This window comes from Triturus cristatus, chromosome 10 (assembly GCF_964204655.1).
Source record: "Triturus cristatus chromosome 10, aTriCri1.1, whole genome shotgun sequence".
Lineage (NCBI taxonomy): Eukaryota > Metazoa > Chordata > Amphibia > Caudata > Salamandridae > Triturus > Triturus cristatus.
This window is the reverse complement of record NC_140593.1, coordinates 1,189,205,352-1,189,232,184: the sequence shown is the minus strand read 5'-3', so window position 1 is coordinate 1,189,232,184 and position 26,833 is coordinate 1,189,205,352. Positions and strand designations below refer to the sequence as shown.

General features: G+C 44.3%; 1 protein-coding gene across 8 annotated transcripts in view; it reads left to right on the top strand.

Moving 5' to 3' along the window:
* The window catches only part of LOC146797000 (uncharacterized), a 1,179,218-nt gene that overhangs the window by 390,844 nt on the left and 761,541 nt on the right, over positions 1-26,833 (top strand). For all 8 annotated transcript variants that reach the window (XM_085629591.1, XM_085629587.1, XM_085629592.1 and 5 more), the window contains exon 6: positions 2,575-2,615. In XM_085629591.1, coding sequence (XP_085485717.1) covers positions 2,575-2,615 — 41 coding nt within the window. The remainder of the gene's footprint in view (positions 1-2,574; positions 2,616-26,833) is intronic.

Genomic DNA, 26,833 nt, shown 5'->3' with positions numbered 1-26,833 from the left:
TGCATTTATATAGTATAATATGTCAAATAAAATAGTACTAAAGCAAGAGGTCTTGGGGAAAACCTACAGTCTGTCACCTACATACAGACAAAGAGGTAGTTCGACAAGAACCCCGTGGGCTTTCTTTATATACACTTTAAGCAGTGAGAAGTGCCTACAGCGACGTCATCGCACGCCAGTCCTACCTACGTCAGTTACACCATAGTTCGCACATTTATCAGATGCCTAGCGCCTATCCTATCAAATGCGGAACATAGACTAGGTGAAATGTTATATTCTCAGGCTGAGCGCTAGTCGTAAATTGCATAGGGCAAGCAGAAAATATGTAATGCAAAGAAATAATATATATCTATATATCTATAGATATATGTCTTGGTTGCCACATTCATCACCCTGGTCTGACGTTGTTGCGGTGGGAACTTCTCTATTCCCATAACCCGACCTACCCAGGATGTGGTGGGCTATATTTCAACAGAATAGTGACCTAAAGCTTCACTCTTGGTATACGTCTTAGTTGCCATGACTTTAACCATGCATAACAGTGAGCTTCAAGCCCCTTCTACATGTGAGCCTTAGGAACACAGAATGCAGACTCCCACTCTCAAAATGGCAACTCTTACTTAGTAAAACACAAACAAACAGCAATTGAAATACATATATTTTGCAGATTTATGGCTATTTCTGTGAGACACTTTTAAATCTTGGGTTTCCTTTTTACAGTTCTGATGACACCAGGTAGTTGCTCATCTTTACACTTTTCGTGCCTAGAGGTCTATTTTCAGAGCCTCCATGTATATTTTGTTTTTAAAAGAAATCAGTAATCTGGTCCAAACATTATCAGTTTTTCAAGTAGATAAAACTTAAATCCCTCCCACACATATCTATAAAGATGTATCTTTCCTAATGCATTATTTATGATTTAATGGAGCCATTAAATAATTATAAAGCGTGCTTGAGGAAAGCTAAATCTGCTTACTGTTCCTCACTGATTTCCAGTACTTTTAGTTCCACTAAAACTCTTTTTAAAGTTTTGTCTAATCCTCATTGTTGTACCAACTCTTACTCTCATTGAACAATTGTGTATCAAATGAGTTCCCCATTTTAATATTAAACTTCAGACATTTTACAGTGATATTCCTTTATTCAATGATACTGCTGTCCCTCCCATCTTCTAATGCCTGGAGTCAGTAGACTTTCCCATTCCGTCTATTTCAGCTATTGAGAAACTAATACTTGTAAATTTCTTTTGTCCATCAACTCTTCATCCCCAATGACGTTTCACCCACAAAAAGATTACACAAGCAGGTGGACACGGTCTCCCCAGCAATAACTGACATATTAAATCTCTTCCTTTCCTGAATGTCCCCAGGTTATTGAAAGAAAGCATAGTGAAACCTTTTGAAAACATTTCACTCAGATACTGTTCTCCCTTCCAGTTAGACTCCTTTTGTTGCTTCCATTGCTTGCCAAAATTAGGGGGAAATATCTAGCTAGATAGCTGTTAGATTATTTAGAAAATTATAATCTTAAGTGTTTGGATGTATCCTAGATGGGCTTTAGGCCGGACATAGGAACAGAAACTGCCTTAGCTTCCTTTCTTAATGATCCTAGACTAAACCTAGACCAGGGCTTCCCCACGTGCCTTCTCCTATTCGACCTCTCTGCGGACGTTTGTCTGCCATTTGGATAAGAGGCCCTGCTTTGAGCTGGTTTGATACCTTCCTGCTTCGAGGATCGTCCTTATCTCCTATTCTTTTCAACATCTGTATACAACTGCTGATTCACTTGATACAGTCTTCAGGTCTTGTTTGCGTATCTTATTTAGATGAAACTCAATTGTTCGGTTATGGCAAATCTTTCCATGATCTGGAGGATTTTTTAAAACCGTGCCTAATTGTTGTTTTATCTTGGATGATCGCCTGCAAACAAACTCGATAAGACTAAAATGTTGATCTGCAGCCTTTGATCGCCTTGGACCACAGATCTGTAGGCCTCATATATGAAATTCATCCCCACCAGCATGTCCATAGATGCAATTAGGGTTTCAAATTGGATAAGAAATTATCCTTGGAAAACCAAATTAATTCTACTCTGTCCTCAAGCTCTTTTTATGTTAAGCTCTTGAGTATTTTCTCCTGAGCTTATGCCCATTATGGTAGCTACATCGAGCTTGTCTTGGGCTCTTACATTATACACGCCCTTCCTCCAACCCCATGTGCTAAATCATACATAGTCTCTTATTTTTTTAAAGCAGCTTCTTGATCTTCACCTAAGTGCTATGGTGCCCAAAGGTTGATTATTTTAGAAAAGCTGTGCATCTGAGTACTGGAGCTAGTGTAGGGTACGTTTATTCATCTCCAGCTTTGGAAACACTCAGACTCAGCCACATTGCCTCTCCCTAAAGGTCATTCCATAATGTGATTAGACAAACCCATGTTACAGGTAAACATGTTTTACCTTTGGTACAACACTATTGCCAGTAAACCACTTTTCTATGTACTTAGTGTGAAGATATGTATGTGTACTTACTTATTGCTAACTTCTGCTACTAATATTTCGCTTTTTCTTTTGTAGCAGAGAGGAGAGCATTTATGAAAGAACAGAAATTTTACAAGGTAAATCACGGTCTTTAATTTCTAAACTACAATGTGCATTACAAGTTAGGATTGTGTAAAGAAAACATTTACGTCTCAGAAAGTTTTGAAATTTAAATAAGCCCTATTGCTCACTTATGGTTTCACCTTACTGCATCATTCTGTTGAATTGACGGAAACTTTGTGTTGTGCATCATCTGTCTTCATAGCTAGTTGCAGCAAAACAGAAGATTGCATGTTTGATTTCCCTTTTAAATACGTAGTATGCTATGTTCTCCATCATTGTATCTTATCAGTCACAACTCTTGAGAAATTACTGATTCGTAACATATACATAGAATTCATCTTTGTTGTCCTTCTTATCATGGCTTTGTCCTTACTAGATGTAGCACCAGCTGTCATTTTAACCTCCTAGCCATTGCCGCCATCTTTTTCTTCTTATTTCGTATTACCTCCCAGATTCACATCTGTCTTGTCCCTTCCCTATGTTCATTGAATTTTTATAAACCACCCTCCACCTTTTTTTGGTGTTTTGTTAGAATTCCAAAAGTTTTATTTTTTGGGTAAATACTATATTTATGCTTAATCAATTTGATTTACTTTTACTTCACTTAGGGTTCGATTCCAGTTGATTTTATGCTTTGAAGCAGTTGCCAAATTATTTACCTGGGGCAAAAGAGAGAATGATCATTGTCCTAGATGTCATAAAGGCCCCGCTACACTAATACACATGTTTAGTGAGTGTGATCAACTAACTCTCATTAAAAAAAATGATTTGTGAATTTTGGAATGAAGTGTTTGGTCATAAGGTACCTGTCTCCCCCACGTTATATCTGTTGGGCACTGATAATACACTTAACTTAAATAGGGACAAAGAGTCCATACTCTTTATTGGAATGGCGGTCCTTCGGATTATATTAGCAGCTCGGTGGAAAGACCCAGATCCGCCATGTTTTCAAGTGTGGTTAGCCCGCTTTCTTGGTGTCTGTAACCAGGAAAGCGCTTCCTACTCCACCAGAGGGGTAAAATCGGCTATGCGTGGCAAGGCGATTTGGCAACCAATTATTAATTGGAGAAAAGGGCTCTGCCCAGACTGAAATTAAATCACGGTTTTATCCTTTTTTTTTTTTTCCCTTTTTTCTCCTACTATTATTATTCTGATCTATTCTTTTTATTATAATGAGAATGCATTATATATGAAAAAGCCTGTATTATTCTTGAAACTGTTGGTATACAGTATTGTATTGTATGATTTTGCATATTATTTTTGTATTTTGGATGTCTGTTTCTTCTGGTTCTGAAAAGAAAAAATATTAAAAAAAATAAAATAAAAAAAAGAAGCAGTTGCAAGCATACATTGAATAGCCTCTGAATCGTTTACACTTGTTAGAAATAGAACATCTGTTTCTTCTCTAACTTTAAGCCATTGTTTAATGAGTTTTCCAGCAAGATCAAAAAGTTGTCCGAATTAATGATATGTTTTATAATTTTTTACTCCCGGTGTGAGAAAGTGCCTCTTTTGCGTTGTTCGCCCCCCACTTTTTGCCTGGCTTTGTTGTTTCAAATGGAGTGTACAGGGTCCCTGCCAACCAGGTGCCCTGTGCCAGTGCTCCATCTCTACAAACAAACTCCCAATTGGTACTTCTGCCCCCTGTAAGTCCCTAGTGCCCTGGGTGCCTTTGGGACCCCTTCACTGGGACCATGCCACTGCTCTTTGCAGTCTGTTTGCCCCTGTGAAGCAGAAAACAAGAGTCGACATAGCACCCTGTCTGGGTGCCATGACAGCTAACACTGCCTGACAGCATAGGTAAGTCACCCCTCTAGCAGGCCTCAAAGCCCTAAGGCAGGTGAGGGCATATCTGCATAAGCAGACATGCCCCTACAATATTGGGCACCATTTCCTAATATTATAAGTGCTAGTGAAGCCGTAAAGAGTACATGGGCTGAGAACTCAACACCTCGAGTTCCACAGCTTCATGATGAGGTCACTGAATACGGGAGTTTTTTGGTACCAAACTACTCCTCTCAGTAAACCCACACTAACGCCAATATGGGATTTATTGTGCCATGTACCTAGAGGGCTATAGGAAGCCAGCCACCGCCAGACATGTTTCTGGACCCATGGGGGGAGAGCCCCTGCTCTCTGGGACTAGAAACAATGCACCTCCTAGGCAGAGGTGTCGTGCTTGTGCGAACCCACAAAGCTTGGCCCCTGCAACCGATTTACTTACCTGCAAGCAGTGAGACTCTAAACACCCACTGTCTCCATTGGAAAGCATTAGGTCGAACGTGCTACTGGTGGTGCTGTTTTGGTACCTTTGGTACCCTTGCTGACTTTTGGCTCCAAAGACTAAAATTGTAAGTTCGATACCCACCTGTTTAACTGCAATATTGTTTTCTCCGTAAGATAACATTGGCCAGTGTGAAAACATTTCTAAGTGTCGATGTTTGAAAGTGAAAAGTATTTTTAATTATAAACGTACTTGCACTAATGCGAAGACCTGGGTCTCAAAGTAAAGTACAAACCAAAGTATAATTTTATTAAATTGGTCAGAATCGCCTTGTCGTGTGTCTTTTATTGATCAAGTGTGGGCAATAAATGTCTTCCGCTCTTCTGTGTTAGGCCTGAGGATGCTCGCCTACACTACCACTAATAGAGCACTTCTGGTTTTGCATTGAGCCCTGTGCCCTTTTCGTGAACACCTGGACCATGTGCACGGTATTATCATCTAGTGATATCATATACAGAGCTAGCTTCGTACACCAGGGAATCCTCTTTAATACAGATGCTGGAGCACATATATACGAGCCAGGAGGCACAATAAACATGCAGGTGCTCACTTGCATAGAAAATATTGCAAAATGCACTGGAATTTCCTTTATCGAATACTGTCAGCGTACTCATGTTTATTTCTTTGCACCGGATGCTCTTGCTTGGATAGCCAACACCTGTTCCTTCCTGAAAGAATTGAAACATTTGGCTTTGCAAACACACCTAAAAGTTTCTAAAATTCTAAAAGTCACAGAAGTGCACCATATTTGGAAAAAAGTATTTGTCCTTGTAGCACGATGTCTATGCAATTGGAGAGAGATTCAGGCTGTTTTAGCCTCAACCACCTCTGGTGTCAGTGCCGGCTGGTGGGCACTCTTCCCATTGTAATGTGTCAACACCATCTCTCAGAAAAGAAGCAGGCCAGCACTCCAGGGATTGCCTTGTTTTTGTGAGAGACTGTGTTAATGTGTATATATATATACGTGTGTGTGTGTGTATATAATATATATATATATGTGTGTGTGTGTGTGTGTGTGTGTGTGTGTATATGTGTATATGTATATGTATATATATATATATATATATATATATATATATCAAAGAAATACCCTTTCAGGCATAGAGTGACGAATAAATTATGCAAAAAAGAAGCAGAGAACTCTGGGTAGTTCTCAAGTTTAGGTGGAAAGCAGCTCCTGTATGGAGCACTCTCAACACCAGCGACACTCTAGATCTGCTCACCTCAAATGTCTGTTTTTCTATCAAAATCTTTAAGCATAGGTTTAGCACAGTGCCATCCACGCCGAGATAGAAAAGGACAAAGTCTTTTGCCATTTGTACAGCAAAGTCTTTAAGCATAGGACTAGCACAGTGCTGTCCTTGCCGAGCTGTAAAATGACAAAAGCCAATTACCACTCCAGGCACAGTATTACAGCTTTGAGTTGGTAAAATACCAATCAAGCCAACCTCAACTGACGCCGACTCTTGCCGTCTCTGTGGAATTGAGGGAACGCGGGATCTGGACCTTTCATCAGCCTAAACATTGTTCATACGTTCCAGTAGCCGCGCTGGTTTCGGTAATTGGTCACCCACTTATCGGTGTAAGACCTTGCACACTTATGCGCCTGAGCTCCACGAGACCAGTTTTGAAACCTTTGTGCTCCTCCCTGTACGGCGCCACTGTTGATTTAAATTTCCGGTGTGCCTGACTTTTGCATATACCGAACGCCTACCTTCCAGCCAGATGGAGTGAATCCCTTGTATTTTGAACACGGCTGGATATCTCCTCTTAACACTTGACTGCGTTCGCATATAGGCTATGCAGATTGATATCTACGGCACTACCCTGATATCAAGGATTTAGTTTTTAGTCCTGTTCTTGCCCCTCACTATCCTTGGTCCACGCCCTGATGAAGGTGGGGGCCCCTTTGTGGGTCCTATACCGAAACGCGCGTTGGCGCTTGATTCGCTGACCTCCTTTTTCTTAGAGTACCATCTGGCTTCTTCTGGATGATATACTAACTACAACATCCTCTAACTTGATTTGTTGTGTTGATTGTGTTGTGGATTGAGTGTGTTTATGTATGAATCTGATGTTTGTGTGGGGCACTGAACCATGTTTCTGATTTACAGATATGCATATTGATTTGTTTCGATTGTATGTATAATATTTATATATGTATTCACTTGACTGAATTTTTGTAAAAATTGAAATTAAAAATTCAACGAAAAAATAAAACAAACATAAAAGATATCTTTTTATATCCATAACTTTTGTTGGGTGTTTTATGTATTCCAATCTGTCCATTCTTTTCCAGTTTAGCCTTGCAGTTTAACAGGTACCTAATTATTAGGCCCTTATATATATCTATTGAACCGGTTTTGGGTTTTTTCTTCAGTTATTGAGTGGCATTGTGTAACAGGATGTATAGATGTACGAGTACATATGATGAGTGAGTACATGTATGAGGGACTGTATAGGACTGTTGGTGAATGAGTGGATGTGTATGTGGATCTTTGAATTACTGAATAGGTTGTTGTAACTGGTATTGGTATGTTCAAAGTTTAGAAAATGTTAGTTTCTATTTTTGAATGTGTGTATCAAAGGTTATATTAGGGTGAGAGGAGGTCTGCCACTCTATCACGAGGATGTCATGAGTGATGTCACTGACCATGTCATGAGTGATGTAATATGTGACGTCATCAGCAGTGCATTGCGCAAGTTAGTTAGCTGAACTAACTATAACAGGGGCATTTCAATGGTTTTGTACTAGTGAAAGGTCCAGCTAACTATAACGCCCCTGAAACCTATGGTTTTTTCAGTGAATTTCAAAGGTTTTTTAAATGCTAATTTCTAACTATGCCTACAGAGATAGGACATGTGAAGAAAGAAAAAATAACGCACAGAAAGAAAAAAAAGAAATGCAGAAAGAAGCAACAGAAGTCCTCAAAGACGAAAAGTGCAGGAAGAAGGATAACGTGCAGAAAGAAAAAACAGAAGAGCAGAAAGAAGCCTTGTTGCAAAATCATCCTGTACCCTCAACTTTTTCAGACGGATACTGGTGGTAACTGAGTCTGACTAACCAGTCCTTGAGCCAGTGCGATGTTAAGAAACTTAGAATACAGTCAAAAAACCTACATACACTAGGGGACACTATGCGTTGGGGTCCCCGTGTGATTAGCATGACCTCCTCTGTAAGCCCCTAGTATATAATAGGGCAGGGGGATTAAAACTACCTCTTAAAACGCGCCACAGGGCGTGTTTGCACACGTCACCTCAAGCCCCGTCCCCTCCCTTCACCACTGTGTAAACACGCCCTGTGGTCGTTTTTATTTGGGAGATTGTCCCCTTGAATCCTGAGGGTCCCTAGGGTCAAACTAGCCCACTAGGTACCTCCAGTAAACGCCACAGAGCTGCGTTGTAGAGAGGTGTAAAAAGGGGCGTGGCCTCAAGGCACTTGTCTGCAGCGCAGCTCCCTGGCACATACTGGAGATACCTGTTGGGCTAGTTGGCCCTCAGAGACCCTCTGTATTGAAGCGGAATTAATTCTCCAACTTACAACTCGCCAGGGGGCGCGTTTGCAGAGTGGGGCCTGGCCTCCGGCGAGATGCCGGTCTTTTATTTATTTTAAGAAGGGGGGCTGTGTGGCCCCCCTTCTTTTTCTAATTTAGAAAAAAAAAATGTGGAAGGGGGCCCCCCTCCCGAGGCCTTAATCTGCCCCGCGGACCCCAATCCCCGGGCCATGGCCTTTTTTAAAAAAATTCTTTAGGAGGGGGGCTGCGTTGCCCCCCTCCTCAGGCCACTTATAGCCCCAGGGACCCCATCCCCCGGGGCCGGCCTTTGTTTTTTAAATGTAAAAAAAATCTATATTTATAGAAACACCTAGGACATGCTGGAAAAACCGTACGTACCTATCACCATGACGATTTGCGTGATATTCATTAAAAGGCGACTAGGCATACAATGAATCCACGTGGAATGTATTTACACCGCTAGTAAAGCTCTGACGTGTCTGACGCCCTACCGTGAATAATCCCGGTGCGTCCGCCGGTGGGTACTCTCCAAGTACACACCCTTGTCGTTTATTTATACAAACATGAGTAGCTATTGAGGGGCACATTTAATACACACGCACACCAAGCCATTCAAAGGGGTTTTGCCAAAAATCCGACAAACTATGCAAGAAACCCCCATCCACCGACGGATGTGTGATACTTTTTATTTTACTCTCTGGAAAGGAGACAAACCTCACTTGAGAGTCACAGCGTGCTCCTGGCTGAGCCCAATGCTGTTTTACACCCACCAGTGCCGGCCGAGTGCCACACACCTCTGTGTTGTATTCCACCAGCTAGTGCGTATGCTATGACTCTCTCTAGCCCATGTGCACTGTAACACCACCCCATGAATATTTCATGCTACACTTGCCTTCGCACGGGTTATATTGCCCCATCGAACGTGCCTTCCTCGATGCCTATGTTATAACGCACAGCGCTATGCCATACATATTACAATCTGGGATCCATATCTTTGTCACAGTGCATATGCAACGTTACACTCCCCAGCACATATTTTATATTACAACTTTAGAGACTAGTTAGGTTACACAACACTGCCCTGTGCATATTACACTCCAAGGCGCATATCGCATAGCACGCGCTAGTGCCTGTGCTATCTTGCGCTCTCCGATGAATGTCATTGCGCACAATATTTTGCATATTATATTTCACGCCCCGGTTCATCTTATATCACACTTTTTGGTGCATAGTTTTTACCATACACTATATCTAGTTTTCATTTTCAATCCTGCTCTCAGGACTATATTCTATATAACACTGCGTTCACCTACCCTTTTCACGGGCATTACATTTTGCGATGGGGGTGGAGGGTCAGGGGGTGTTTCTGCCAAGTGAGCCTGGAGTCAGTCACAAACGTCCTCTTCTTCCTGAATAAAAGTGAGATTATGCTGCATACTTGTTCATATTTTAAGTAATTCGCACAGACACACATTTTCCCTTCCAGGGAGGTATGCCTTGCGTGGATCCCCCAACGTTTCCTTTCCCAGAATCACCTGCAAACCTCAATCTTAGCTGAAAAAAACCACTTTTTTCACACATTTTTGCGTGGGAAAGTTGTGGCATCACCGGGCTTACACAAATTTCCCACCACCCAACGTTTCCCCAGGTCTCCCGGTAAAAATGGTGCCTCACTTGTGTGGGAGGCCCAAGTACCCGCAAAAGGCAAGGGCCCAAAACGTAGTGAGGCGACATCAACACTGCCTATCAAAAAATGTTTTGGGCCCTTGCCTGTCGCGGGTACTTGGGCCTCCCACACAAGTGAGGCACCGTTTTTACCTGGAGACCTGGGGGAACGCTGTGTGGTGGGAAAGAAAGAAAAATTAGGGCACATTTTGAGTGACTTCTCAAATCCTCTTCTATTTCATAAAAAAATTCTGACATGCAGACTGAAACATGCACTTTTAATACCAGCAGCAGACTTCCGTGGTGAGCAGTAGCTTTACTACAGTGATCTAATGAGCAACAAGAGTGCTAACATTCAGAATTTATGGCAAATGTGTGACATATCTGAATACCTTCTTGATGGAATCAAAGTAAAAAACTGAAAGTATTTCCTACTGAGGAGACTGCAGTAAATGAGGAAATTAGGAAACTTTATAACAAATAAATCTCCCAAGATGGCCACCAGAGACAAAAGAGCCCAAATAGAGCACAAATCACCCAGATGTAGCCCACATGTAGCCCAATGACAGAAGTGTGCAAAACACTTTTTATTTTTCGTGTTTTTGCAGTTTTATATAGTGCAGACTTGTCAGGTATTGGAGTGCTTTACATGAGCATTGGTTACATCACCCAAGAACAAATTCATTTTGGTTGTAGACATGGGGAGATTAAGTGATTTGACCAGAATCACAGAATGTCGAGCTGAAGCAGAAACTCCAACCTGGTTCCCCAGTTGCAAAGTCTGCAGCCATGGAAGTAACACCACATCCTCTCCCCCAAGTGCAACATTTAATCAAGTGGCCAACTGGATAAAAAAACATAAAGATAACAAATAATTTAAAAGTGCTTTGTCGCTATTTGAAAACTGAGAAAATATGTCCTCATTTTAGTTTTTTAAAGCACTAACCATAATTTTGATGCAAATAAGACCCTCTCATATATGTAATTTCTAAAGGAAATGCTCTAGGTATTACAGTTTTGATGACATCAAGATGACGTCAGGCGTTTCACACTTTTGTAATAAATATAGAATGTTAGCAATCTAGTTGTTCATTAGGATACTGTTGAGAGGTAGAGGCCAGGGGCACGGACTCTGAAAATTGAAGGCAGGTAGGAGGGTCCAGAGGCAACAATTGACCACACTGGGCAGGCAGGAAGGGCAGTGGCAGCACAACAGACTATGGAGGACAGTGGAAAGGGGGACAGGGGCAACACACCAACAGTACAGGACTGGCAAGAGAGGCTGTGGCAATATAATAGACCATTGTGGGCAGAAGGAAGAGGCAGTGGTAGTAAAACCATACATGCCAACAGACCCGATTCAGCCAGGAAACGTCCAATGTTTTTAAACTCAAATGGTCTTTATTTGATCTGTCTCCTGTCTACAATCTCCTCTTTTTCAATGTAACTTGAAGGGGAAAATCAATACCCCAGTTTTTTTTTCAAAATCTCTTACCAAGTTCAAAATGTTCGCAAGTCTGGTACATTAAATCATGGAAGGCAGGAGGAATTGGGGTAGGGACATGGACTCGGATAACAGAGGACAGGAGGGACATGGAGAGGTGCACCAAACTGACCCTACAGGGCAGGCATCAGGGTTTGCAGCAGCACAATACACCACACAGGGCATGCGGGACGGGAGTGCAGTACAACAATCCATAGAAAGCAAGAGGGAGGGGACTGGACCATGACAAGTTGGAATTCCACCCACCTGTCCTGCACAGGTACTTATAAGGGTGGGGAACCCCCTACCAATCACTGTTAGCCACCCCTAAAAATGTACATGTTTTACCACCAGAAACACACATCCGCTGCCCAGGTGCAATGAACCACAGACGTCCTGGTGAGGGATATTTTTCTATGCTTTTCCTTCTGGTGATGAGGCAGGTGTCCATGACCTTCATCCTAATGTCCTCAACCTCGGCTAGAGAGCTCTCGTTCTCAGTGCTCCTGTAGGTGGCAAATAGTCCCGTTTTGAAACTACATATAAAACCCACCCTTCAGATGCAACAATACGGCCAAATCAGGCACCCAGATCCAGTGCATCTCTGGTTAGAGATTTGGCACCTACCTAAGCCTCCCTGATGAATATAGATCCATACTGTGTGAGGCATATAGACCTACAGCACACACTTTACGCAGCCAAGTTGAAGAGATTTGTCCACAACTCCAACTAGTCCTCTTCAAAGTCAGGATACAACGTATCATTACTCCAGTATTGGACCTTTCATAGATTCACATGCTTGAATCATTCCCTGTTGTCGAGATGGGAGTCCGCAGTACAATTAAAAAAGTAATATCACAATAGAAATAGGACGTAAAGGCCTCCTAATTTAGTAACATATCTGTGTCATTATTTAAACAAGCATTGGCATAGCCAATAGGTCTCGCCTTTGGGACCTTATAAGTATTTAGTTATGCAGCACAATATCCTTACCGCAACAACATTAACTGTTGCATGGCTAAAAACGTATAAGGTCCCAAAGGCGAGACCTATTGGCTATGCCAATGCTTGTTTTAACATAACGTCTGACATCATTGCCCAAAATAGAGTACATTTCTCTTGGTTTCCAGAATTTGTGCCCTTAGACAATTGCGTGCCCTTAGACATATGGAGTTTGATAGAAATTTTGTAAGGATTCAACATTTTTCTTAGTTTTTACCAGGTTTTTCAGGTCATTGAGTGATCACTTTCCTAATATATGATCCACCATACACAACCGAGTCCAGCAACTCAAAATCATCCACCTTATTTTTTTTCGAATGTTGCTAGAAATGATTATAACAACTGATACAGTTAAAAATTTATGACAACATGGTACAGCTATTTGTGGGAGAAAAAAAAGCGTAAGCAAAGCTTGTCTTGGATTATAAGTCCTACTTTGGTAATGTTCCTAAACAGGATATGCGCAGTTTTTTCAAGAAGGACCGCTTGGTGTCCGGAAGGTATCCAGAAAAGTGAAATTGTGGAAATATCAAACATTGTAACCACCTACTGAATAGACATCTCTCTGCAAGCCGCAGGTAGTACTGCCTGGCATAGGGGGCCTATTTTGACGCAGCTAGATAAGTTAGGACCGTTCCTTAACATAATGACGTACAGATGGGTGGCGGGGGGGACCTGTCGCTGTGATGTGTGGAGAAGACCGGAGTGGAAGACCGAGACAGGCAGGGGAGATAGGGAAGGAAACAGCAGTTGGGATGCGGAGAGAGAAATAGACAGAGGACATAATGGAGTGTAACTGAGTCTGAAATGGAAAGGGGTGTGGGTGCTGTGATTTGCTAGTTGAAGACCCATTTAGGCAAAGACCTTAACGTATCGCAATAGTGCCAGACATAAGAGATGACGTATTAAAACTCTGATGTTTCCTGGAATACCCCAGTGACTTATGAAGCTGAACGCCACATTAATCCGTAACCTGTGTGTCGTGACAGGGGTGATAGCTAATGAGCAGATCTGGAGATTCATCTGACAAACATATTTTGAGAAGGGCCATGTGCACTGCCTACATCCTCCATTAAAATACAGTAACCCGAGTGCCTGACCAATAAAGCAGAAGTGCCTCTGGGAAGAATTTTTAGTGTTTTGGGATTGGACAATGGTGTAAACATAATCCATTTGTATGCAAGCGAATGATGCAGATTTTTTTTTTAGCATGAACAGTTTGTTTGATAGCAACTGAAAATTATTCCGTGAGGTTCAATGCCATGCCATACTGTTTTTCAGTAGAACCTCTCAACAACAACGTGGATTCCTATTCAGATTTATTTCACATGGATTTATCTGACGGAAATATGCGGAAAATCTGACATAGATGTGACTCTTATAGATAAAAGTTGGACCGCCGTTGTGCTCTAGGCAGCTTATCAGAATGTCCCTATTCCTTGCTCCGTAGTTGCGGTACTGACTATCTTGATGCAACTTTTTTAAAATAAAAAATATTTTCATGTGTGTATATGTTTTCGGCTATACACAACTTGGAAAATGTAATGGGAAAATGTGGTTTGCAAGACATTTTATTTTTTCTTCACGTCTACACCTTTCAAAACGCTAAATTTGTATTTCTCATTTAACGAAAAACAAATCTTCTAATTTAACCAAAGATACTGAAAATGTAACACTCAGACATCACTAGCTGCGTGCCACGCCTGCCTAATTAAATTAAATGCCTGGATTAAAAACGAGCATCGACAAAGTCAATAGACCTGGTGTTAATGCCCCAACACACACAGAGGCCGGTTCCTGTGTCACTTGCACAATTGCGTAGGTTTTATGAGCTCCTGCGAGAAGCGGAAATTATCCTTTCCACAAAATGATCCTTTCCACAAAGTTTGGACGTACTGCAAGGAAAGAGTGATTCCGCGCCTTGCTGCATAATTTGAAAATCGTTCTTTCAGGAAGTGCATGGTTTCTTCTTAGGACAAGTTAACAAATGTGATATTGTTCTTGATTTATTTATACTAGCGAAAATGGCATAAACCACGTAAGAAAACATATCTTATGATCGATATGGGGCTGCGTGAGAATTGTCAGAAATGCTACATAAGTATGCCTGAATGTATATCACTATGTACGTTCACATCGCTTAATTAGTTTTACCGGCTGACTTGCAGAAAAATATACAGGTTTGTGAAGCGGGTAAGCAATTCCATGGTTTAATTAAATGAATAGCAGACAGTCAGGAGGTAACCACATTCAGGAGGGACTGGGTTATACAAAAGCGGTTTTATAACATGCTAATGAAACTACATCGTATTAGTAAAAATCCATCTTATTTGATCCGGAAATATTAAAATAACAGAGCTCCCTGGAAGGCGGCACCAGAAAGACGCGTCCTTAATCTGTTTTCTTGCCCTGGGCTGCTCTGCTTGAGCCGGTGTGAAAGATACAGTAAGGAACAGGCAGTTATTTGAGTTATCACAAAAATGAGTGCCTGCTGCTCGTTTCCTCTGACAGACGGTCACTTGAGAGCAATGTATCGGAGTTCGGAGCTGATCAATAACGTGTCCACAGGACCCGATGTGTGTTCTCGGCTCAGAGGGGAAACTGCAATTAAGGAGGATGTCTCCGAGTGCCTTGTGCTCGGCGGGCGCCTCGGGCATGTTTACTACGGGGAACACATGGGAATGCAAAGCCATTAATCAAGCAGGATGGCTCTGTCTGCCTTCACGCCCAGTGGCCACTGTTGTCTGTTTACTGCCGGATTTAAAGAGGAAAAAGACTGATTTGGAATAAGTGTCTAGTGAGAAGTACAGGCAAATGAAACTAACGAAAAGGGAGGGGTAGAAGGGAGGGGGGAGATGCGAGCAGAAGTGACAAGAAGGGCTGGGGGAGAAGGGAGGGGGGAATGCGAGGAGCCTGAATACAAGTGACGAGAAAAGGAGGAGGAGGAGGGAGATGCGAACAGAGCATCAAGGGCTGGGTGAGAAGGGAGGGGGGAATGCAAGGAGCAGCTGTGCTCGTGCACGCCAGCCATCGTGCACTCAAGCTCTAGGCCAGCAAACCATGTGGGTAGCACTTTTGAAAACCCACTTACAAAATGTCTCAGAGACAGCTTTCGCTGTCTCAGCGAGACCTAAAAAGGCCCAAACTTAAACAACCAGTCAGATGACACCACCCTGTAGAACCTTCCTGAGAGAAGCTCCAGTACCTCCGATTTTCTACCGCACGTCCTGCTAGGGAGTATGTAGTGAGCTCTGCTCAGTTTTTTCCTCACAACTTTTGGGAATTGCCTTTCTCCGGGTTTTTTCTTCTTTTCTCTCTCTCTCTTACTATTACATTATAATACAGATCGCTGTATCTGTTTTTGAGTGGAGTAAACTGACGCTTCCATGTCAAACACCTAAAGGCCTCTTCAGGCCCTTTGGCACCCTCAGGAAGAAGAGACTACACATAGACGATCTCCATAAGGACTGCCTTTATTTTCTCTACTCAGACCACAGACCCAAGGACTGTAAGGTATGCCGCACATTTTCCTCCAAGACTTTAAGATCGTGAAGGGAGGCTTTTATTATGGCTGCAGAGGCTTAAAGACGGATTATCTTGTTTCTGATGAGCAGAGTGATGTTTCTTCAAGATCCTTATTTAAAACACCTCAAAAAAGACCACTGGATGACCCTGCCTGGCAATTCCTCACAACAACCTCCAAAGAAGACGCACAAAAGTGTCTTCAGAAGGTTCTAAAATATATGGCTCCTCTTCCAAGTTGCCTCCTCAACAACTGGATAAAGGTTCAATTTCTGTCAAAAAATCATCTCAACCTGGCTTCATAACCTTCTACTCCACCTGTGAAGGTTAAACATACGTTCAAAAAGCCTACTTCCGCTCTGCCGATGCTGATCCCCACTCGGTGTCGACGTCATCGCCGACAAGCAAGGTCTCTTTGTCGACCGTAAAGATTACTAAAAATTCCAAGTCCTCGTCGACGAAGCAAGCGACGACAAGTCTCTCGTCGACGGTAATTCCCATGTCGACGATGAGCCTACCGTCGACTATCAAGCCCATTATCTCGTCGACGATGAATATATCATCGGCGATACTGTTGTCCACACCTGTATGGTGTATGGCTGCCTCTCTGTCATCGTTGCCGCTCCTTACCTCAGTCAATGTCTCATAGACGACAACAGTCACTTCAATAATCTAGTCAGATGCTCTGGCGACGACGACTGCGTCGACAACCCCAAAATCAAAAGCAGGAAAACTGATTTTTCACTTAAAACTACTGCAAAAAACACTAACTTCTTCTTTAACATCACCAAGTAGAGTCCAGTCTTTGTTGCCAGCACACCTCTTGGATGATGATGATGATTATTATTCTGAGGATGACAGCCTCTTTAAGGCAGCGCAAAGCCAGTCCGAGCTTAAAGTGAAGTACCACAAAGACTCAGATGAGTAAGAATTATGGGCAGCAATTTTATTACTCTGACCAACGCTGCCTCCATGAACTTCCAGCAAGATATGGTATGCCTTCCCTCCACTCTTGTTACAGATTTACAATCCCGGTTAGCGGATTAAAGAACGAGATTTCTGCACAAGCACCTCTTCACCTCCTATAATGCTAAGTCAATCTCCACCTTCTCCTCAACCAGAAGTACCTTTACAACAAGTATCCTCCTCTGCGGAAGAGGAAAAAGAGCAGGACGAAGGGAAGATACAACTGGAGCAACAACAAGATGACGAATGGGACGATTATATAATTCTTCCGCCAGCGTCTCCGTCACAAACAGATTCACCTCCAGAGGACATAGGAGGTTTCCATAAGCTCTTAAAGAGAGCAGCCAGGCGTTTTGAGCTTCCAATCCCTGTGCATCAACAGGACTGTTTCCTTTAATTTCAAGGAGCCTTTCGTGAAATCAGTTCGATCCATGCCCACCATTAATTATATCTGTGACCAATGTTTGAAAATAATGCGGAATCCAGCAATACTGCTACCAGTCTTACCAAGACTTGATCAAATGTGTAAGGCTTCTGATGACGCGCCTGCTTGTCTCGGGGGTCATCCAAGACCAGATTCAGTGATAACACAAGCGGCGCAACGTAGATCGAACCACCCCCCCCTGCTCCCCGGACAAGAAATGTCGAAGGCTTTGTGACATAGGCAAGCGCTTCTCAACTATGTCTGCTTAAATGATCAGAGCATCTAATTCTCTGGGGTTATTAGGCTGTTACAATAGGCAATGTGGTAAGATATTGCCACTCATCAATAATCTTCCATCAGACATCAAAGAAGAGGCTAGGAAAATACTGCTGGAGGGCGAACGTTCTGCTTCCGAGATAATAGATTGTGCGAAGGACATCGCTTCCACCGGTTTCTGTCAACTGGCTGGGGCGACAGTTTTAAGACGTTGAGGATGGCTGAAAGCGACAACATTCAGGCCTGAAGTCCAGACCAAGATTTTAGATCTGCCTTATGATGGGGGATGAACTTTTTGGAAAACATATCGACGAAGCATTACAAGGAATAAAGGTAGATACCGACACTGCCTAGGCCCTTGGAACTCTACAGTACAGAAAGATGCCTTTTCATAGTGCACGGGGCAAGGGTCAGTCATCCTACAGAGGATGCTACCAACAGTACTTGTATCCCACTTATACCTCTTCCAACTAACAATATAGGCCACAATTTGCCCAACTGCAACCAACCGGAGCTGTCCTTTTTCGGAGGGAAGACAGGACGACAGAACAAGGATACTAACCGTTGCCAATGACCTTCCACTACTGTTGGCTGCTATTCTCCCACCTCCTTCCAAAGTAGGAGGCAACATTTCCCATTTCCTGCATAATTGGAAACAAATTACAACAGATCGTTGGGTCTTGGAACAATTTGGTCATTCTCTGGAATTCATAGAGCCACCGCCTCTAACCCCTTTGCAACCTCTTGTTCACAAGCATTTACGCCTCTTAAAGTTGGAGATCGTTTCCATGATTCAAAAGGGAGCAAAAGAAAGCGTTTCATTTCACCAGAGGGGGGAATGATTCTACTCCTGTTTCTTCTTGGTTCGCAAGAAGTCGAAAAAGTGGAGACCAATTCTAGATTTGAGAAGTCTAAGCAAATTCCTCAAAGTCATTCCGCACAATCCCCATCCAGGATGTGTTACAGCTTCTCAGCGGAAACGACTACATGGCATCTATAGACCTTCAGGACGCATATTTTTACATACCCATACACGAGAAACACAAAAGGTTTTCCGATTCGCAGTGTCCGGCAGGCACTATCAATTCAGAGTATTGCCTTTCAGACTTAAATCTGCCCCTCCCATTTTTACAAAATGCCTAGCACCAGTAGCAGCATATCTCAGGCAACATCACCAAACCTGCAATGCTGCACGAGCATCTACCAAGACATGTCTACGCCGTTTCAGTCAGCTAGGCCTCACCTTAAATCTGGAAAAATCAGTCCTTCAACCCTCCTGGCGACAAACTTTCTTAGGAGCCATCCTGGATACTACCTTAAACAAGGCTTACCTCACTTTGGCAAACCACATACAAAAAAGTTTCTTTCCGTACGCCTTTACAAATCCCTCCTGAGCATGATGTCCTCTTGTATTCTTATCATCCTTCACTGTCACCTGCACATGCATCCTCTCCAGGAAGCTCTGAACATCCAATGGGTGCAGGTCAACGGAACATTCGACAACTTAATTCAAGTAACTTTACCCATGGTTTCCTCACTAATCTAATAAAGAATTCCTCGGTGCTTGTCAGCACAGACAATACGACAATGCACTACTTAAACACACAAGGGAGAACACAATCTCTTCCTTTGTCTCAGGAAGCTCAACTGATTTGGAACTCGGCAATTTAGCACAAGGTCTCACTAACAGCGGAGTACGTATCAGGGAAGCAGAACACCATAGCAGACACGCTAAGCAGGCTCCAAACATCCTGCCATGTTTGGTAGTTGAATCCAAGCACGCAATCAAATTTTCTCCCCCTGTGGGGCAAGCCAAACCTAGACCTGTTTGAAACTTACGACAACGCTAAATGCCAGTACTTCGCATGCTGGCATCCCCAACAGGGATCATGGGGGAATGCCTTTTCAATAGCATGGTCTGGTGTGTTTGCCTATGCTTTTCCTCCCATTCCTCTCCTTCTAAGAGTGCTAAAGAAGATAAAGGTGGAGCCCTGCAAAATCTTCATTATAGCTCCAGCGTGGCCCTGCCAACACTGCGACACAAAACTCCATCTTCTGTCACTGCAAGCTCCGATACCCCTCAAACCGATTTCATCGCTATTAACACTGAACCAGGGCCAGGTACAGCATCCAGACACCGGTTCTCTGAGGGTATTCGCTTCTCTCCGGAGTCCCAGGAGTTTCAACACTTAAAGATCCCACAGGAATGCAGAGAAGTCCTATCTTGGGCAAAAGTGGACAGTACCAACAAAACATACTCTTTTTAAAGTGAAAAAGATTCTGTATTTTTTGTAGATCAGCTAAAGTGCACTCTTTGCTCAACTCCAGAGGAGGTTTTGCCATACCCTCAACATCTGGCACATACAGGTTTGGCTCATGCTTCAATCAAAGTACACATAGTGGCTATCTCTCGTTTCCGGGGATCATCTGAGATCCCATCTTTGTGGTCCAGCAGACTGGTAAAGCAATGCCTTAAAGGATTGTTCAGGACTTTTCTGCCGGGGAGAGCTCCTCCTCCTACATGGCAGCTCGTCACAGTGCTTGCTCAGCTGATGAAGCACCCATTTGAAACCTTTATATAGAGCTGATACAAAGTTCCTGTCCTGGAAGGCCTCAATTCTCCTGGCCCTTAAATCGACAAGGAGAGTTGGTGAACTCCAAGCTTTCACTATCCAGGAACCATTCTTACAGTTTAAACATGATTGGCTCATTGTTCGCACCAATCCTAAATTCATTCCTAAAGTCCCCTCATATTAATGAACCGATTGGACTAAAATCTTTTTTCCCAAATCCTCAAACAGCTGAACATGCTATGCATTCCTTGGATGTCAAAAGCTGCCTAAAATGCTATCTGGACAGAACCAAATCCTTCCGTAAATCCACTCAATTGCTTGTAGCTTACAGTGCACCTAGGAAAGGTTTCTCTCTCACGAAGCAAAGCATCTCTAGATGGATATCTAGTGCAATTCCTTTCTGCCATCAACAGGCGGGCCAGCCTGTCGTCAAAGGTCAGTGCTCACTCTACTAGAGTCATATCTACATCTATGGCACTGATTACCGGTGTGTCCCTATTCGATATCTGTAGGAGAGTAGGATCTGCTTCTTATAGTTACCCCCACATTTTGCTGATGTTTCACTGTTTTCGACTTAGTCTGGCTGGGATTCTTGCTATCCAGGGCCCCAGCCTAGCTGCTTTCTCTCTAAATTGATTGCATGTACTTTAGGTACACTTCAGATTGGATTCTGGGGTACCCTTATAAGTCCCTAGTAAATGGTATACTATGTACCTAGGGCATAGGTACCCCAGAGGCCTCTCAGGGGCTTCAGCATGTATTATGCCACCCCTGGGAGACCATTCAAAATGACACAACAGGTCTGCTACAACAGCCTGTGTAAGGTGGTGCATGCACCCCTTACTTGGATATAGGTTCACTATATCCATATCACTGCACATATAAACCTATCAGTTGCCCCTATGGCAGGCCTTATCAATCCTGAAGGCAGGGCGCTGTGTTTTATGTGAGAGGGTGCACCTGCATGAGTAGAGCCCCTCTGCAGCCTTCGGAACCTCTATTCCAGGGTTGTTTGTGATGCAGCCACACCACATACTCTTAAGTGCATTATAACCTAGCGGTAAATGCTAACTTTAAAACCAAATCCTTGGAAACATGTTGTGTTTGGTGTCAAACACCTTGGAATCATACCTCCCACACTAGTAACTGGTGTGGGAGGCATGATTCCACCCTACTAGAGGGAGAAATATAACAGCACCAGTACACCCGGTACCAGCTTTTCAAGCCCTGGCATCATAAAATGGATGCTGCCAGCCACAGATGCAAGTCTGCCCTCCTGCTGCTGGACGAAACTCCGACAGGGGACGGCTGGACAATAGGTTTCCTGTCACAGGGAGTTGTGACCACCTCCCAGACAGGCTTTAGTGTATTGGGGCTCGGTGGGTCCACCATGAGTGCTTTGATGTCTGCACTAGGGGCACATTTGGTGTCCCGGTGCATAATCCAGCTCAAACCGGCTGCAGGGGCTATCAGCCTCTGCTCTGGCGCGAAACTGGACAAAGGACATGGGTGTAGCCCCCTCCTCTGTCCTGACCCTCCCATAGGTGGATCCCCAGAGTTTGTCCCACCCCTTCCTTGGGTATAAAGTAGGAACCCCTAGCTACAGGACTTTAGATATTACCTGGACTAAACTCTGCTACAGTAACCAAGTATCCTTCGACGACCTACGCTTTGCTGGACAACTGAAGAATCTTCCTTGGAGTAAAGGAGTTACTCCCCTGCAAGGCAGGCACCTCAACGCATCTGACCGGTTTGCATCTACGCAGCTCCCGACGGACTCCGAAGATTTTGCAACAGAGGAGGTGGGTTCCTAAGCTTCCCCAAGGCCGATCAATGCTCTCAGCAAACCTGAGACCCAAAGCCCTCGTGGGGACCATGCAACACAAACCCCTGGACACCATGCACATTTGCAGCAGCATATGCTTTTTGGCGATCACTGAGGCTGTGCTTTGGACAATGTGTAGTCCCGACCCCGAGCAGTGATTCCACCCAAGAATACTGGCCTACACTCCACGAGTGTTCCGTGGGTTGGTGTTTTGGGTTTCCTCTCGAGGTCCCTTCGCGATCCCTGGTCCGTCGACCTGTGGGTCCCTGAGAAGGGAACTTTAACTTGCAAAGTGCTTACCTGATTGCTCCAGACGTGCCCTGACTCTCCCATCGCTTGGGAAGTCCACAGGACCTATCTGGTCCACACTGAAGCATCTTTACTCTAACCGCGTGGGTTGGAGTTGCCAAGGCTTGTTGGTCTCCTATCTGGACACCGGCACTCGACATCCTTCGTGGGACAGCTCGCCTGCAGACTTTGGTCGTCGTCGACATCTCCTGGTCCCCGTGGCTGCAGAGTTAAGCTTCACCTCTTCACCTCTTCGCACCTGAAACACCCGACATCGGTGGGCATTCTTATATCGTGCCCCTGGTCACTGGCAAGTGACCCAGACTCTGTCCCCTCTGCTTTCAGGTTCTTCTCAGCTCCGATCCAGGCTTGGATCACACCGGACACTTTTCCTCTTCACAGCAGCAGCACTTTGCAGCATCACGCCATTGAGAAGAACGAAGATTCCCGACACCATTTGACACCTATGCACCCGGCTTCCCTGGGTGAGGTAACAGGAGTACTCAGGGTGCTCATATGGGTGCTGGCCTTAGGACCTTCTAAGTTTGAAAGTCTTTGCTCAAAGTTCTCTCCTAAGTGTCTTTAAGCAAAGGCCATCTCAGATACCAAATGCATAAGATTCAAATATATGTAGCAAACTTATAATCTAAAGGCATGAATCAATAACTGAGCAAACTATAATATTGATTAATAAACAAGCAATAACTGATATAAGATAAGATACACTGGACGTCCTGCAAGAGATCAGAAAGATATATATATATATATATATATATATATATATATACATATCTCTACATACAGTAGAGGATCACTCTGGATGTGCACCTCCCACACCACAAAGAAAACGCCTCAAACGATCAAAGCCACTGGCCACACATCACAATGGCAATAACCACAAAACTTACTACATCACCTAGCATCTTAGCCCACTTCCAGCCGGGGGAGCCTTCACACAGCCGGGGAATCAGAGCTTCAGAAACCAGGGTCACTCCGAGATAGACACGTCTGCCCTCGTTAGGATTCCAAACTCCCGCCAGACCAGTGGAGGCTCCCCTTCTTAATACAAATCCAAATATAACGAAGCTTCTAGCAAGCCTCGCCCCCTTGTTCTCATGCGAGCCCGTACCAGTCTGCTCCAAGGCTGCGGCATCGGTTGATCAGGCCTTTTCTATGGCTTCGAGACTGACCATGTACATTCTTCTGTCCTCTCCTCTAGTCAGTTAAGTGTGAAAAACAGGAGGAACATGCCCTCCCCATTTTGCAGCTACGTGCAAGCACAGAAAATAGCTTAAAATGGAGTTAGTTAGGCCATGCACACAGGAAGGCCCAAAGCAAGATGGAATTGAAAAGCAAGATGACATGAAAGCATGTCAAAGCTAATAAATAGTAAGCACTGCCATAAAGCAAGGTAAAGTCAGAAAACAGAATGACATTAAACCATGTCAAAGCCAATAGTAAGAACTCATAATTCTCACCAATGCACAATCCAATACACATTCCTGCACAACTGCACGCCTTCAAATGCACATCCCACACGCTCTGCTCTTGGCAAGACTGTTCCACTCCGTAACGGCTCCCATTGAAAGACTGCAAGACTACAGGACAGAAGAGAAGCAGGCATATGCAGGACCATCCTACATGATGGCTAGGGTAAAATAACACACTAAGGTCAGTTAAAATGGTGGTGGTTGAGGGCCATCATAGGGTGCCAAAATAACAAGAGTGGCTCTTTTATTACAACAGTTCAGGAGGACCCCAGTCATGAGGATGTTTTAGCAGTGAGACCAGGTCCGTTTCAACTACCTTTGGCTGGTGAGTGTCAAGGAACCAGCAAGAGCGGTGGGTTAATCACTGAAATACCTTTTGACTGTGATGAATGTGATGACTGTGATGAGATAAGGGAAGGAACGGAGGCTGTGTTGCTTGGTTGCAAAGCAGTGAACAGTGGTCTTGTAGGGAGTGCAGCTTCTACATTATCCCCATACTTTGCAGTAAAGCCAGCGGCTGCTTCAGATATGAGCAGTTTGCCGTTGGAAGAACCTGCAGCACCCACTAATCAGACGAGTAAGACTGATAAACTGCTTAATGAAGGTACTGGGAGAGAGAAAGGGATCGGTGTCACCAATGGAATAGCAGATTTGTGTGACTCCTCGTTTGGCAGTTCGTCAGGTATTGAGTCTGCTGCTGCAACAAGTAGGGAGCAGGTTTTGGATGTGGCGTCATTAAACTGTATTCGAGACCTGGGGCACGGCCAGGTTAGCCCCTGACAAAAACTGGCAAACTGCTGGATTCTCTAAATTACACTCTGAGAACTCGCACTAATGATGTAGGGTTTCTAGTAGCCTTAAGGCCAATCTCTTAGAGGGGGTGAAAAGTACAAAAACAAAAGGCTTTAAAGTTACGAGAGTTGGCAAAGGAGGCAAAGGTCGGGATGGTGGAGCAAAGCTTCCAAGTAGCCAGAACAGTGGGGCGGCTTAAGGAGGCGGCGGCGGCCTGCACTACAAAGGTTGGCTCTGCAATAAGTCCTTTACGCAAATGGGTAGCTACAAAAGGCGAAGTCAAGGCTGTCATCTCAAGGCTGTACAATTCTGGCAACAAGGTGGCGGCTGTATCAGTTAACAGGAGCTGGAGTAGGAGCCGAGGCTGGTACAGAGCAACTAGCAGCGACTCCGGGGATTGTGGCACCTCGCTATGAAGGCTCCGAAAATTGAACCGAAAACCATGGTGGGTCACCTAATGGATCAAACAGCAGTTCTATAAGCTTGCCAGTATCACCAATAGAACTAGCAGTACAAACAGCGGAAACTGTGCCTCCTGGCCCCCGATACCTTTATGCAATACTCCTTGCTTGGTATTCTTAACAGTTGCTGCATTGGAAACAGAATTTTCTTCTAAGGGTCAGCATTCGGCAGTGTGAGAGAAGCCATCACTGTTCAGAATAATGCAAGCATTAGCAATACAGAGAACTTGTTAAATGGTAGCGGCAGTTTCAGTCGATAACCTTTCAAGTATTGCCCGGCGGTAATCGCCTCTTATACCATTCGATGATTAACCAACAAAAGAGGCAGGCGCCGGAGACTGGAAGGCAGGAAACAAAGTTTTATTCCGCCGGAGCAGAACACATCAGATCGGACAGCAAGGTATCGTCTCGAGGTGCTCTCTCTGCATCTCTGAGACCTGGTCTCTTATACACACATTTTTGACTTTATTACCGGTTTATTGTACATGGCACATTCTTGAGATTGCTTTGATACATGAAAGAACATCCTCGGAATCCCCGGCTCGGATCCGCTCCCACACATAACTACAGTGGAAGTCCCCACCCCACCCACAGTAGGAGATGGTTATCACACAGCTGGACATTCCGCCAATTCCCGAGGGTGTGTGCGACTGGTCGGGTCTCAGGGGGTGGGGGCCTTGATCTACTGTAATCCCTTTGATGTGAGGTGTTTCCCTTACAGTAGGGGCAATAAACTGCATCCGCAGGGCTAGGTGATGGCCTGGGATCGGTTCGGACAATCGGGCGCAGAGGAAGGGGGTTATCAAAAGGATGTATGACCATGTATGGGATGAAAGGAGGTGTTGGTCAGGCGCGGGATGTGGTTCCATGGCAGGGTCGCGCAGAAGGAGAGGGTTTATGGCCCATGTATGAGAGAGCTGGGGGGGGGGGGGTGGCCGGCGCGCGGGGGATGTTTGCAGCGCCTGAGGGACGCGCTGGCGATCGGCAATGAGACCATGGTGCCTAAAATGGCCGTCGCGCGTTTTCTGCGTGTGGCGCTTGGGGAGAGACAAGATGGCGCAGATAATGTTCAGATACAAACTAAATTTCCACAGTCCTCCCTTTTAACATATCTCGCCAGCTTGCTTAGTTCGGATCTATCCCCATAATACCACGTACTTCTACTTCGTACAGGGCTTTCATTCGTTCTGCTTCAAAGTTCAGAGTCTTAGGGCAGATGTAGTTCGCGAAAAGTGAACATAAAGGTGGCAAGCACTGAATCCCCAGACAGCACCCACACAGTATCACAATTGGTATCATGATAAATGTAAACAACCTCCACCCCCAACTTTTAATAGTGTCCCAAAACCAACTCCCAAGCGACCATCCTTCTTGCTCTTGGTGAACCTCTGCGGAAAGTCTGTGGAGGTGTTCGATCGCCTTGTAGACTGAGGGTGAGTTATCCAGTACGTAGGTACAACAGCTGGACCCAATGATGCGGCATGCTCCTCCACGATCAGCCAGAACCACATCTAGAACGAGGCGGTTCTGAAGAGCTACCAGGCGGACGGCCTGAAGCTCAGCGGTGTTGTTGGTGAGGATGCCGGCTGTAATGTTCATTGTGGTTTCGACTGCCTGGGTTAGGTGCCGGATGGCACGGCTGTTTGCCATTGGACCCCACAGTGGA